The following is a 13,331-nucleotide window of genomic DNA, read 5'->3' on the forward strand; positions in this document are numbered from 1 at the left end:
TTGCTGGGGCTGTGAAAACATCATAGAGTGGCCAACTGTACTATTTATCCCTTTCAAAATCTGCAGCTTCCTTGTTAATTAATGAACACCTGAGTTTTGCTTTCTGGCATCTCTTTTTTCATCCCTCAGGGGGGAATTATCAAAGAGCTGTGGCATTTTTGGCCTAGAGTACCTTAGTGGGATGGGGCCACTGGAGTCAAGGATGAGGGATGCTCACAAGTAGAGAGGGAATCAGCTTCATGAAGACAGTATTTTTATGACTGTTGAGGATCTCCCTGTTCTGCAGGGTTTCCTATCTCTTCATTTTTTTTCACAGATAGATGAGGAGATATCCCCAGAGACCTGTCGGCTATTTAAATGGGATGAGCACGAAACCATTATCCTGACCCCAGGGAGATCTGCCTTCCAGCAATACAGGAGTGAGCTCATCAGCTGGGAGAAGGTCTCCTTCCCTCAGTTACAAAGGGTATAATAAAGCATAGTATGCCCTCAAATCTCATGGCTTTATTACCCTTCAGAGCGCTGGATTCATTCTGGCTTGAGCAAATCCACATCCTGATTAAAATCCCAGTCTAATAAACTGTTGACTCCAAATAAAGGCAGAATAGGAATAAACAATGAAGAAAAGTTGGCTCTTCCTCCTGCCCCAGTGGAAGGCGTTCTCTAGGCAGGCAGCCAGCAGTGATATAACCCCATGAAGTGCTGCGGACTGGTAAGAAAGCTGGGATATCAGCTGAGCTTCCAACCAAAATGAGCTCATGCTGGCCTGCCCGCAAGTCCTGGGGTGAGGGTAAAGGCAGCTTGGATGCTTGCTTAGCATGAAGTTAACGCTTGGCTTGCTGATGGTATGATCCATGAAATGTAAGCAGTAGGTGCAAGCCTCGAGTTCAGCTGGGCTGGGTGACTTCTTTGTGTAATGAAGTGGTGGTACCTATACAGATGCTCTCAGGAATTTGAGGCCACGTCATGCAACTCAACCTGTTCTCGTTGCAAACTGAGGTCAGCCAAGTTGTCTCTTACCTGTTGAGGTCTAGGAACATGTACTTAAACAGGTATTGGCCTGATCCACTTGAAAACACTTGTCAAGCCATGTTTGGTGGTAACCAAGTGTGTTGTCAGGGCACCTCTTGTAACATATCATTGTATATCCAGATACTCACAGCTGCTGCAAATGCTGTACTGCAGGAGTCCTCTGTCTTCCTTGAGTTAGGGTACAGAAAGTGCAGGTCCTTCAGTTCAAAAAAAATATTTTGAGTGAAAGGAGAGGATTGTGGTTAGCTGAATAAGGCACAGGAGGTGAGCCGGGTGATTCTGAATTTGCCTGGGAGAAGGTGGTGGTGGTGGTTCCCAGCCATCTCGCTGCGAGGCAGGAAAAGCAGCAGCAGCTGTGTTTGAGCTGAGCATCTGGCTTAAGACAAGTGGTCATTGAACTGCTGGCTTGAAACTGCTGAATTTCTTTATTTTAGCAGTGAGCACGTGCTTCATCTCACTGTCTCCTTTTCCATCATAGTTTGTAAGGGGTTGCAGTGGGAAGAGATTATGGTTCCTTAGGAGTCCCCTCACCTTGGTAGCTTGTGCAGCGTCAGCCCTTTGGGAAGCAGAATGGTCTTTCAGTAAGAGCTTTACTACAGTATTAAAGTAGGTTTGGTTAGCTCAAACAGTTTGCTGTTGTGCTAGCCATTTAAGTCTCCTGGTATTTGAGTTTGGATATTGGGCTGGGATGTTGGTCTTGTTCCAGCATCTGGAAAAATGTGTCTCTGTGGGAAACGTTGTGAAACTGTTAAGGGACTGGGTTTTAAATACCAGAACATCACCATCCTAAAGGCCTTCACTCTTCATTGTGTGAGACTGAAGTCTCTACCGGGTCTGTTCACCTGGTCTTCTGAATAGTTTGTTCCTGCCTCAGTGGGTTAATGCTGGAATTTCTGGTGGAAATATGTGGAAAATGATAGTAAGAAGAAAAATTAACATACATATCCTCGTTCTGCTTACCCAATCTGCTATCAATTAGCAAAGGATGAGGTTTGCAACACTTGAGAGTTATGCTGGCATCTCATCAAGGGTCATCTCTGGTTTCTGTGAACAACAAGCAAGGACATTAAATAAGTAATTTCCCAATTCTGTTATTTGCTTGTTGTCTTTCATGGAAGAATAATAAAGCTGGGGTATTTTCTTCCTTTTTTTTTTTTATTCCCCTTCTCATTCATCAGCAGTAAAAGCCTGGCCACATGATCTGTGAATAACCTAGAAATGCTAGGATTAGTTGTGTAGCATTTTATGTAACAGGAGGGCAACCTGCACCTCAGCAAGCCTCAGAAAACAAAACCTTAAGGTGACAGCAAAGCTGCTTATGGAAAACAGACAGAGTTTTGAATGGCACAGGGTTTGAGTTCTCCTCGCAAGCCCCGTTCTGGGGTGCAGACTGGCCTTGGGGAGTGCATAGCAGGTTTGAGATCAGGGGCTCAAACAACACTGCAGCCATAGGTGGGATCACCAGGGCATTGTTATTAACTCCTCACATGTCTGTCTGGAGAGGCTAACTATATGTTTACATGGAAGCACCTTTTCACATTTGTTGTATACCTGTAGTTAGTGACAGGGTGCTGTCTCAATTCATGATTATGAATAAGTGTTTTGTAGACAGCTAAGTTGTAGCATGGAGCTTAACAATTCAAGCTTATTTTCTAGTATTGCTGAAACTACTTTAAGTGCTGCTTGAAGTGTTCTGTGCAGCTCCCTGGTTGATGCCCAGCTGTTTAGCAGCCATTGGATTGTGCCGTGGGTTGTTCTGTCACTCATATCTGATTTCTTCTTCTGTTCCCTACAGGTGTACATTATCAAAGTCACCTGGTCCAATGGGTCCACAGAAGTCATCTACCGACGGTACAGCAAGTTCTTTGACCTGCAGGTAAGCATTTCTCCAGTTCTTAGGTTTTGGACTTCAGAGGATTGAAAGACATGCTAAATTGCAAAGAATGGTTTTTGTTTTATGCTAGGGGCAAGCATTCCTTTTGTAATGTACCAGAAAATGTTTAGATTTGGGGAAACTTAAGTGCAGTGCTGGACATCCTTGAAAAAGCAAGAACAAAGCATCCTCAAAAGCTGCACTTGTAGCTCCGGTGCCTCTCATGACTCAGCGTTGAAACCATGGGGCTTCTGCATGTCCCAGTCTTAGTTTCATCTCTCGCTCCCTGGGGTACAGGGGGAACGTAGGTATGTTTGAATTCCCACTGCTGGAATTTGTGCAGGTGGTGGTGAGTCATTTTTTATTGTGTGTGTGTTACAGTTTGCCCCAAATTCCACTCCTGTGGAGCTAATCCCATGCCTTTCCCAACTGCTGGCACACCAAAATGGGGTGTTGCTGAGAAGCACCAGTTCCCATGGCCCCTGGGCCGCAGGTTGGCATTTCAGGGAGCAAGCGATCGGGATCTGCCATTACCTACTGAGGTGCACTGCATTAGCAATTACCTCTTGGTGTGGGGTAGAGGAGGCAGCTGGGAGGAAGATGAAGGAAGAATGGAGGGAGGAGGCTGGAAAGGCAATTGGGACAGGCTGGGCTGCAGCAAACCGGAGCCGGTGTTCTGGGCGAGCAGGCAAAGGGTGTTTTCCACCCCCTCCTTGTACTGTGGAGATGAGCCAAGGGGTCTGGCTGAGCTTTATGAGCCAAAACGCAAACTGAGCTGCTGGAACAGGCTCTGTACAGATGAGAAAGGAAAATGCACGAAGTGATCTATGGACCTGCCAGAAAACTCGCTGGCACATCCCTCCTGGCCCGCGTGTGGGATGGGGAGAGGAGCTGGGCACCCTCCAGCACCCTGCTCATGTGAAGCTGTGTGCAGCCTCATGCTTTGTCTCAATGGGTGCTGTGCTTGCCCAGGAATGAGGATGCCTCCCTGTAAACGGCTGGGGATTGGATGCATCCCGACACAAATAGGCTACTAAAATTACAGCGCATCTGGGCCCGCATAGCAAAGTAAGCCCGGGGGAAGCCAGATGGCTTTAGCAGGTCCAGCTGGTCAGTTTGCTTCGGGTCAACTTGAAAAGCCTTTGTCAGCGTGGGTGTGCAGGTGGGTTCGGGGGAGACACGCCCTGTGCCCTGCCCGACGAGGCACCTTCTGCAGAGCACTGGACGTGAGGATGTCCGTGTTTTGAGCCCTTTTGAGAGCCCAGCTCCATTCAGGACCTCAGCAGCCCTCCCCCTGACCCGCAGCATCGTGCCGGGGCAAGGCAAGGTGGGCAGCACAGCGTGGGCCCTGCTGGAGCAGGCAGGGGTTAAGCAGTGAGCAGCTGCTTGTGTAACCAAGGAAATATGAAAGTAAATAAACAGGGAACAGCTGTTGGGCTGCCGCCAGGGCTGGAAGGAAACGGAGCTCAGCTCTTCCTTCTCCGCAGCATCTCATCTTCTTCGCTGGTGCTCCAAGGTTGGAGCCAAGCTTGGGACGTTTGCTGCAAGAGGGGCAAACAAGGTGGTGTGTGTCTGCCAAAGCAGTGCCTCCCTCCAGCTGTGGAGGGCTGTGTCCTTGTCGTTGTGTGGCCTGCCTTGCTGCTCATGGGGAAAGAAACACAAGGATGTTGTGACTGTCCATCCTCTCTTCTTCCCCTTGCATCTTGGCTTGAGCTCTACGTGCTCCTAGATGGAAGTCGTCGTCACCAGAGGCTGCATGGAGACAGACCCAATCTGGCTGTGCTGCAAGCACAAGTCTACAAAATGCCCTGGGGCACCTCTGGAGGAAGGGTTGCTTTACAGTATCGTGGTACAGATGCAAAAGTTCAAACCAAGCACATCCCCCTTCCCTGCTCCCCTCAGCATTTTCTTGAAGAAGAAAAAAAAAAATAACCACTCCTTTTTGGCTCTGTTGAAAGAATGAATGAAATTGTGGTTTTTGCCTTCCTTCCCTGTTATCACACATGCTTCCTGGTGTCCTTATTTTAAACTTGTGGTGCAGTACAGTGGAAATTGGATTGAAAGGAGAGGAGTGAAACAGATCCTCTTAGCACAGTGGAAAAAAATGCTCTAGGTAGGCTTGGTAGCAGTGACTGTTGCAGTTGCTGGAGGCCTTTATTATATGACTGTTTTATGATTCTATGCCAATTTTAGCTCTTTAGGCAGAAATTTTCCATGCTGGAAATTATTCACGCTGCTGGCTATTAAAAAAAAAAAAAAAAAAAAAAGTAATTGGCTAAAAGGTTTCGGCTGCTTCTGAAAACATAGTAAGAGGGGAAAAATAGTTTTCATGTGTCCAATTCTGATGATCTTTTTGATGCATTAGAGGAAGGATTGGAAACTGGAGCCACAGGTGATCCTTGTGTCAAGAAACTGTCTTTTGGATTATCCAGTGAAAATCCATCCAGACTTGCTCATACTCACAGCTCTGAGCAATCTCAGTGCATGCATGTTTGGGGAGAGATATTTGTTAATTTGATATCTGTGTGCCCAGCGATTCTGGCTGCACTTTGCGCACTCCTGCCAGAAGCTGAGCGGGATTTTGTTTTTTCAACAGTAGCTCTGGCCATGTTTGGGTGAAGGTTGGTGCACCCTCCTCTGCTGTCAATGAGCCTCCTGCTAAGGCCAGGCAGCGGGACGAGGAAGGCGTTTGATCCAAGCAGGAGAGGGGAGATGATGTTCTTGGGGGGTCAGTGAGGGCAGTGGGACCAGAGGGTTAAGTGATGCTGGTGTTTCAGAGCAGTCCCAGCCCAGTTGTGTGAGTGGCTGGGGATTTTCTCCTGGTATTCCCCAGTGGGGTTGCAGCTGAATCGTTTGTCACCTTCCATTGTGGCCAAACAATTATTTTAGGAGTCGGGCCAAGTCAAACACACGCACTCCTACTACTGACAGCCTCGCTGGCTGTCCTGCTCCCACTGCGGTCAGAGGGCAAAGGGGCCATTTGGGGTCCTTCCCTCCCCAGCTACACTGGAACAGTGCTTGAAACACGAACTGCCAGATCAGCTGAACTGGGGTGAAGCCTGCAGTGAACCTGGTGCTGTTCCCTGCCTCTGCACGCAGACGTGCACAGAGTGGCTGCGTCCCCCTTACTGAAATAATGCTCCCTCTGGCCCCAATGTGCTCAACGCCCACTGCTCTGTGCCCCCATCTCTATCGCCTCTCCAGGAGTTGTCTTTCCACCAGAAAAGCACATTGATGGTCAAAAACCACCTTGCTCATCACAGTATTGCCTGCAGTATGTGCTGTTACCACCTCAGGAGCATTCAAGATTTTGTTTGAATACTGTGAACTTCTACAGCTCTTTCCTTTGGCTGTCATCGATACTGCCAGACTGGCTCCTCTGTGCAAAAGTCCTAGTTTGGCACAAATGTGGGTGTATAAATACTGGCCCGTGTTGCAAGAGAAAAGCTATGGTGAAATTCATCCTGAAAATCCCCAAATAATCAGTGTTTTGTTTAAGGCTTTGAGTTCTCTTGTTGGAAGCTGCTAGAGTTTGTAAGCTCCCTGGGGACCCTGGTGCTTTCCTAGCTGTGTATCAAGCATCTTTACTGGCTGGGGCAAGTTACCTTTCTCACAAAGACCCCTCAGTCACTGTCTCCTGCACTGGTTTGTGCAGATGAGAGGAGCCCCTACTTTGTTTGGGCCAAGAGGTGCTGAGCCCTGCAGGAGAGGTCCTGTTTGCCACTTCTGAGGCTTGCCAGGTCTATGATGATGGAAAAACTATGGAAATTCAGTGTTACCGGTGTGTAACGTTGTAGGATAAAAGAAAGAAACAGCAATGGATTTGCGGTAATAAAATAAGTTAATATCTCACCAGTAAGGATCTTAGTTTGCAGCCCTGGCTAATTAGTGCAGTGAGTCACCCCGTGGCCTCGGGCAGTGCTGGGTGCTGCCACCCTCTGCTATTCCCTCTAGAGATAACGGCTGCAGCGGCCTTCCCAAGCACCACCCTGCTTTTCTTTAATCAGGACAAGACCTATTTCTGCCTAATTACTTGCTTTCCTCCTTTTGGCTGCAGCATAGGCCATCCCTTGGTTGCACAGGTCAGCTCCCATACAGGGACCAGTGACCAACATTTGTTCTAGAATTTAGCATGTGCCCAGCATGAGGCAGAGGCTGCTTCCTCACCTCACAGCTGTTTGGAAATACAAATGTTGTATTTCATGTGTTGGGAAGTATGCAGGACCTGCTCTGGGGTTATCACGAGAAGGCTTGGCGTACTGTGCCAGGCAGTGAAATTGGGAAGGGAGTGCTTGAACGGGCTAACACCTCCCTCCTCCTATGTGCTGTTCACTGCAGGAGGAAATCAGGGCGCTGGGTTAATGCTCCAGAGCATTTTTGCTGCTCTGTGTATGTAGATCTCTATACTAAGCTTCCTACTCCCTGTCCTTGTTTTTCTCCGTATTCTCCGTATTTCTCAGTATTTCTCCACTGCTGTGTGGTGTTTTCCATCACACAGCAATTTACATAATATCAACGTGTGACGGAGAAAAACAAAACAAAAATCAAAACCAACCCCTACAGGAAGTTGCAGTTCTGAAATCTGAACCCCCAGGTAACTAACTGTGTGATTTGTAGTAAATTTGTAACGACAAATACTAAACTCGGTTCTGCATGAGCCTCTTGGCTGGAGGAATAATTTCCTTCATACAGGATTGGGGCTCTTTCATAACTCGTGGCGTGCCAGATGTGAGCTATTGGGAGCAGATGGATGCTGTTCCTAAGAAATAAAGGCAATAAGATTGATGCTTGCAAGGATGCCAGTTGTGTTCTGGACGCTAATTGAGGCTGGCAGGTATGCTGGAAATTTTTTGCTGGCACATAAGCTGATGATCAGATACGTGAAGGGCTGTCTCTGGGAGACAAAGATCAAGGATCGGGATTTTGTGTGCCCCAGAGATGCTCCCAGCACTGCCCGCAGGTGAGGAGCTGGCTGTGACTGCAGCACTCCTTTGGGTCGTGTCAGGCACTGCTTGGGAGGAGTTTAGCAAGCCTTTTGGAAGGCTCCTCTTAAAACCATTGTCTGGAGAGACGGTACTGGTTAGAGATCAGATACTGGCTTGCATTTTATTTTTTTTTATGGAAACCCCCCAAAAATAAACATTTTTTCCACACTTTGTAATTATGAGCTCATCAGCCACGGTGGTAGTTGTTTCAAGTCCTCATGTGACCAAGAGCCACGGTTGTCTTGCCATGCCCGTGATGTGTCCTTACACCCAAACTCGACCCTTTAACATCTTTCCTGCTCATCTAGGGCCCTGTGCTGTGCTCTCTGCTTATTTTGCCTTTCAGCTGCAGCCACCCTGGCTCTTTTTGGTCCCGTTGAGTTTTGCACTGGGGATAGCAAAACTGATGTCTCTGCAGTCAGGAATGGATCTGATCCATTAGGAAACGAGCTGTGATGGAGGTACCAAGCATTTGACATTTACACCATGGCTTGCCTTCTTGCCACCAAAGCAGGAGTATCTCCTCTGGCAGGCAGCTGCAAGCCCTTCAACTTCAAATTGCAGTACAGGGGTGCACTCCCTGGGCTCAGGTTAACCTGTGATTTTTCTGCTTGCACTCAGTAACTTTTCTCCTAGTCTTCCACCCAGCTGAAGGCTGTAGGAAGAGAGGGTGATGCCATGTGGCTGCTTCTCTGCACAAAGGTTTAATTGTGAGCCCAGGGAAGGAGACGTGACATAGTCTGCAGTAAATGTGCTTGCTGCATGGTTCAGAGACAGACAAAATGAGAATTTTAAGCATACTTAAAAATGGCTCTGGCTTTCTCAACCGCTGTGTGAGCATCGAGTGTGTTTCCCAGTCCTCTGGTCTGTCCATATGTTTAACAAATCCTTCAGGTTCTTAGCTGGAAACTTTCAGCCTTGACCCACCTGGAGCTATGTCATCTTGGAGAGAGTCCTGCATCCCTCAGGCCAACAGCTTTGTGTGTAAGAGGGGAAAAAAAAAAAAAAAAAAAAAACACAACTCAGACTGCTGAAGTGGTGCCTACTTTTTATGAGAAAATTGGCAAAAGGCAGTGGTGTGTGCATGTTGTCTCTACGTGAAAGACAGATGAGCCATTCTGGAGGGGGTTCCTCACCTGCCACGCACGTGTAGCAGCGAGGGAAAGTCAGTATCTGAGTAATTCAGCCCATTTTAAAATAAAAGGTTATGTTAAAATGGGCTCAGAAGACGCTGGCTGGCACACAGAGGAGAATTGTTCTTGTCAGCTTGTTTCAGGCTGCTGGCCTCTTGAAAAATTAAAATGAGCCTGGTGCATTGCTTCCCTGCTGCGAGACATGCTGGCACAGGGTGCGGACCCGACGAGCCCCATGCTGGTCTTCCTCTGCTTCTGCTCCTCTTCCTCCTCCTCCTCCTGCGCTGTGCCGGGGGCTGCAGCTCTCAGCAGGGCAGTGAGTGTTATCTTCATTCTCCAGACGTAGAAAGCCAGGGGCAGGAATGCAAAGTAATTTGTCCCCATCAGCACAAGGTGGAAAACACAGCATACTTTGCCGCTTGTATTTCATGCCTGTCCTGGGCTGGAGGTGGCGTTTCTGACGGCCTCTTTGATGGAGGAAAGGCCCTAAGGCAGCTTGGTCACTCTGCTGCTTAGGAAGATGGATGTCTTTTTGTGTCCAGGGACTGTAAACAGGGCGCTTTTGAGTGCTATTTCATAACAGGGATCTTATTTCAACACTTTGGGAATTTCTTTTTTCCCGGGTTTGTGGAGTTCAGCAAAATTCTGCACATTTGTGTGTGAAATGACTGCACCCAGCCACAAATATAAATCAACAGGATCTCTCCCTTAGACAGCTGGATCATGAAAGACAGGCACTTGCGTGACCAAATACAAGAAAAAACCCACAACTTCCTATGGTGAGGTTCCTGCTACAAAGCACGGGCAAGGCTTTTTCCTTTGTTCCTCTGTGTCCAGACTTTACCGAGAATAACAAGCTTAAGCAACATGCAGAAGCATAGAAAAGGTGAATTTTCGTAATCTAACTTGAGAAAAGAAGAAACACTTTCCATTAAGTAAGGACTACTGCTGTCTCTGTAGAAGAAAGAGCCTGTATTTTTCCAGTACTACATCAAAGATCTTACTCATTCTCTCTCCCTCCATAAAGAATACGTACAGTCCCATGCGCTTCAGCCTGGTTAAAAGCTGGCTCCTTAATCCTTTTCTCTCCAAACGTCTCCCATTTATAGCTTTCCAGCATTTGGCAGCCGGCAGCCAGCACATTCCCGTGCGTGTTAGCGCCAAGGCAGGTCAGTTGAGTTATAATTGGCTCTCGCTGGCACTCTGACTAGCTGCTAAATCCTTTACCTGGCAGCCGAACAGGGCTCTGAGCTGTTGAAAGCCATGCCTGCCCCTGGGACGCTGCAGCCAGTCCTCCCAGAAGGATGGCGTTGGATGAAAGTCCCCAGGACCAGCACACACCTGGGGCAAGCAGGCGTCCTCGGCAGGTTTGATTCTTGTAGCTGAAACCTTCCTTGAGCAGCTTGCTGGTAAAAATTCTGGATGGTTTTTGTTGGGCTCCAAGCTGATGGCCAGCCTTGACCCTTCTACTTTGCTCCTGGATCTGCTGTGGTGTCCCCATGGTGCACCTTCATTCGGCCTTTTTGGCACCCCTGGTAGCCTCTCCTGTGGACATCTGTGATCCGGAGGGGAGCTGTGCTGTGTCACCCCTGCAGGGGGATGCACGGGGTGGTTAAAGCAGCCTGGGCTCCTTGAGACTAAGCTAAGCTCTCCTGGAAATACAGCGTGGCTTTGTTTGGTGCAGATCTCAGTAACGCAGTGTTTAGAAGTTGTCTTGTAACACGAGGAGATGACCCACACCCCTTTTTGTCTCAGCCCTGGGTCAAAGCTTATCGTTTGATAAGAAAGCACTGACTGATGGTGCTTGGGAGGAACTGAGGGCTGAGAGTAGGTCGGTACGAAGGAGTCAGAAGCACTGAATTTTTTTGTGAAATGGCTAGGAACCATCCACATGGCTAAATGTGTATGATGTAGTACTGACTGTAGCAAGCACCACGCACACAGCGTGGGCATCTAGGAAATGGGAGCATCCCTGCGTCTTTATGGCAAGTGGGAGATGGAAACAAGAACAAGGAGAGGTGAAGAAAAATGGTCTGGGCTTTTCCTGTCCTCGCAGAGGGAGGTGATAAAGGTGAAGGGATGGTGGGTTTTTCATGGTTCTCATTTCTCACTTTTCTGTGCCTTCCGTTCAGTTGCATCAGGTTTTCCCAGGTCTAACGCAGTGCTGGAAATCCTGACCCTGCTCTGGTGGCTGAAAGTGCTTTCAGTAAAGGACCCAGCGCTCTGAGAGTCCCACAGCACAACGAGGTGTGGACCTCTGGTATGATCCCCACGGGGTCCCAGTGGGCCTGGGGAGAAGGGACAGATTTAACTACTTGCTCTCCCTTTCCGGCACTTTTAGCTCCATCCAAGAAGTGATGCTCCTCTCCTTTTATTTCCTTTGCCTTTTTTTTTTTCCTTCTCCAGTATGCATTCTGCCCTGAGGCTTGTCTGGCTCCTTGTCCCCATCTTTGGGACCCAGCTCAGACTTTTCCTGGGTGTGCGACACTCATCCTGCCGGAGCTGGGAGCAAAGAGGAAGGCAGGTCTGTGCCAGCCAGGCTGCTCTGCTGGATGGATTAGGAGAGAAGGATGGGTGTGCAGGATCTGCCCTTCCTCTGTGATTCATGCCTTCCAGCTGGCCGGCAGCAGGAAGGGGGGACCTCATTAACCAGAAAGTGGAGAGGGGAAAACATGCCGTGGTGCCAGCGGGTGGATGCTGAAGGGCTCCAGCAGCCTGCACATCCCCTCTGTGGCCGCTCCTCATTTTTTCCTGCCAGCAGCTGGGGCTTGAGGGTACTGCTGTGCATCACGCCCCTTCTGCTCATCTTCCCGTCGTCTGATGTTATCTAGGATTGCGCTGTCGGTGATAAGCTATGTGAAAAATGTTCTCTCGTGAGCTGTCTGCATGAGGAGAGCCAACGTTTTCCCTGTCTGAGTTTCACCTCCCTGATCCTAAAATACTTTCTGCCTTATTGGAACCACATCTTGAGGCCTTGGCAATGGTGGTGAGTCAATGAGCAGTGAACGAATAACAAATGATGGTTGTGGCTGTCTTTACCTAGCAGTGTGGAAATTAGATCTTAGAGATTAGGTTTGGTAGATGCAATTAAAGTTGGTGAAATTATTGTTTTAATACTGTCTTTGATAGAATGGTTAATGTCTGGGCAAGAAATAGTTAGTATTCGAATTTCTTTTATCTTTTTTTCATCTGGTGTTGGTACCATCTTAACTTAGCCAAATGGGGCGTATTCTGATACGTGCAAGAAGTCCTTGTGCTCCTGTTTTCTCTGCAAGCAGAGCTTGCTGTTCATTTACAGTCAGTGATGGTCAGGTACTTAACCTTTCTGGAAAGAGAGAAGATAGCTGCTTATTTGGTCTGTAGCTGCTTATTTTGTCATAGCAGACTTTGGGAAATGCCTCCCTCAAAGAGTAGCTTTGTGACGGAGAGGTGATGCTCCTGAAGGCCAACAGATCCCTGTTAGCAGTGCAGCATCACCTGGAGGTGGAGGAACATTCCTGTGGGCTCAGGGTGGCTCCTGGGGGGCCAGGAATGAGGAAGAGGAAGGTGGAGGTGGGACCCATCCCTGCGTCTTGCTGCAGGCAGAAATCCATTTGTTTCAGCTGTATTGTGCAACTGCGCTCTCAGGTATCTGGACAGCTTGTCTCGGGCACCGCAGGGTCACCTGAACTGGTGTCTGGGGGGTTTTCAGCCTCACAGAGCACAGCTGACATTCTTCTGGGAGCTTTTCTAGGGAAAGATATTGCTGAAAAACAAGGGAAATATTACTTTCCATAAAGCTTAGGTTGTGGGTCTGCCTGCCTCATTGAAAATCTGCGTCTGCAGAGCGGCTGCTGGTATCGGGCACCACCACTCTCCTGTCCCAGGAAAAACTGGGTGATAGAAACTAGCAGCACCCATGCTGGAGACGCAAAATCTAGGAGTTCTCACCCAATCTCATCAAACAGAAAGTTGCAATCCTGTATTTTTTAACAGCATGCGTACATGATGAGAATGACTGCTGGAACAGCCCCTGAAGAAGCCTTTGTGTTGGGCCATGCAGCGTGCCAAGCAGGCTGGGAAGCCAGGCAGCTCTGCAAAATGATCGCGTTTCCTTGTCCTGCGCTGGGAGGAAAGCTAGTGCCTAAACTTTAGCAAACAAAGAAACTCAGTTCGGTACATGTAAAACATTTTAAATTTAAAAATTAATAATTACCATCAGTAATTCTTGCTATTAATTATTAATTTTTAAAAAGAACTTTCTTATTGATGAGTCACTTAACATGTAAATTCCTTCTTATCATCGTGGCTAGGTTTTACCATTGAAAA

At 48.1% G+C, this 13,331-nt stretch overlaps 1 protein-coding gene across 2 annotated transcripts in view; it reads left to right on the forward strand.

Moving 5' to 3' along the window:
• The window catches only part of SH3PXD2B (SH3 and PX domains 2B), a 70,730-nt gene that overhangs the window by 9,801 nt on the left and 47,598 nt on the right, over positions 1 to 13,331 (forward strand). For both annotated transcript variants that reach the window (XM_032196748.1, XM_032196749.1), the window contains exon 2: positions 2,828 to 2,908. In XM_032196748.1, the coding sequence (XP_032052639.1) occupies positions 2,828 to 2,908 (81 nt within the window). The remainder of the gene's footprint in view (positions 1 to 2,827; positions 2,909 to 13,331) is intronic.

This window comes from Aythya fuligula, chromosome 14, assembly GCF_009819795.1.
Source record: "Aythya fuligula isolate bAytFul2 chromosome 14, bAytFul2.pri, whole genome shotgun sequence".
Taxonomy (NCBI): domain Eukaryota; kingdom Metazoa; phylum Chordata; class Aves; order Anseriformes; family Anatidae; genus Aythya; species Aythya fuligula.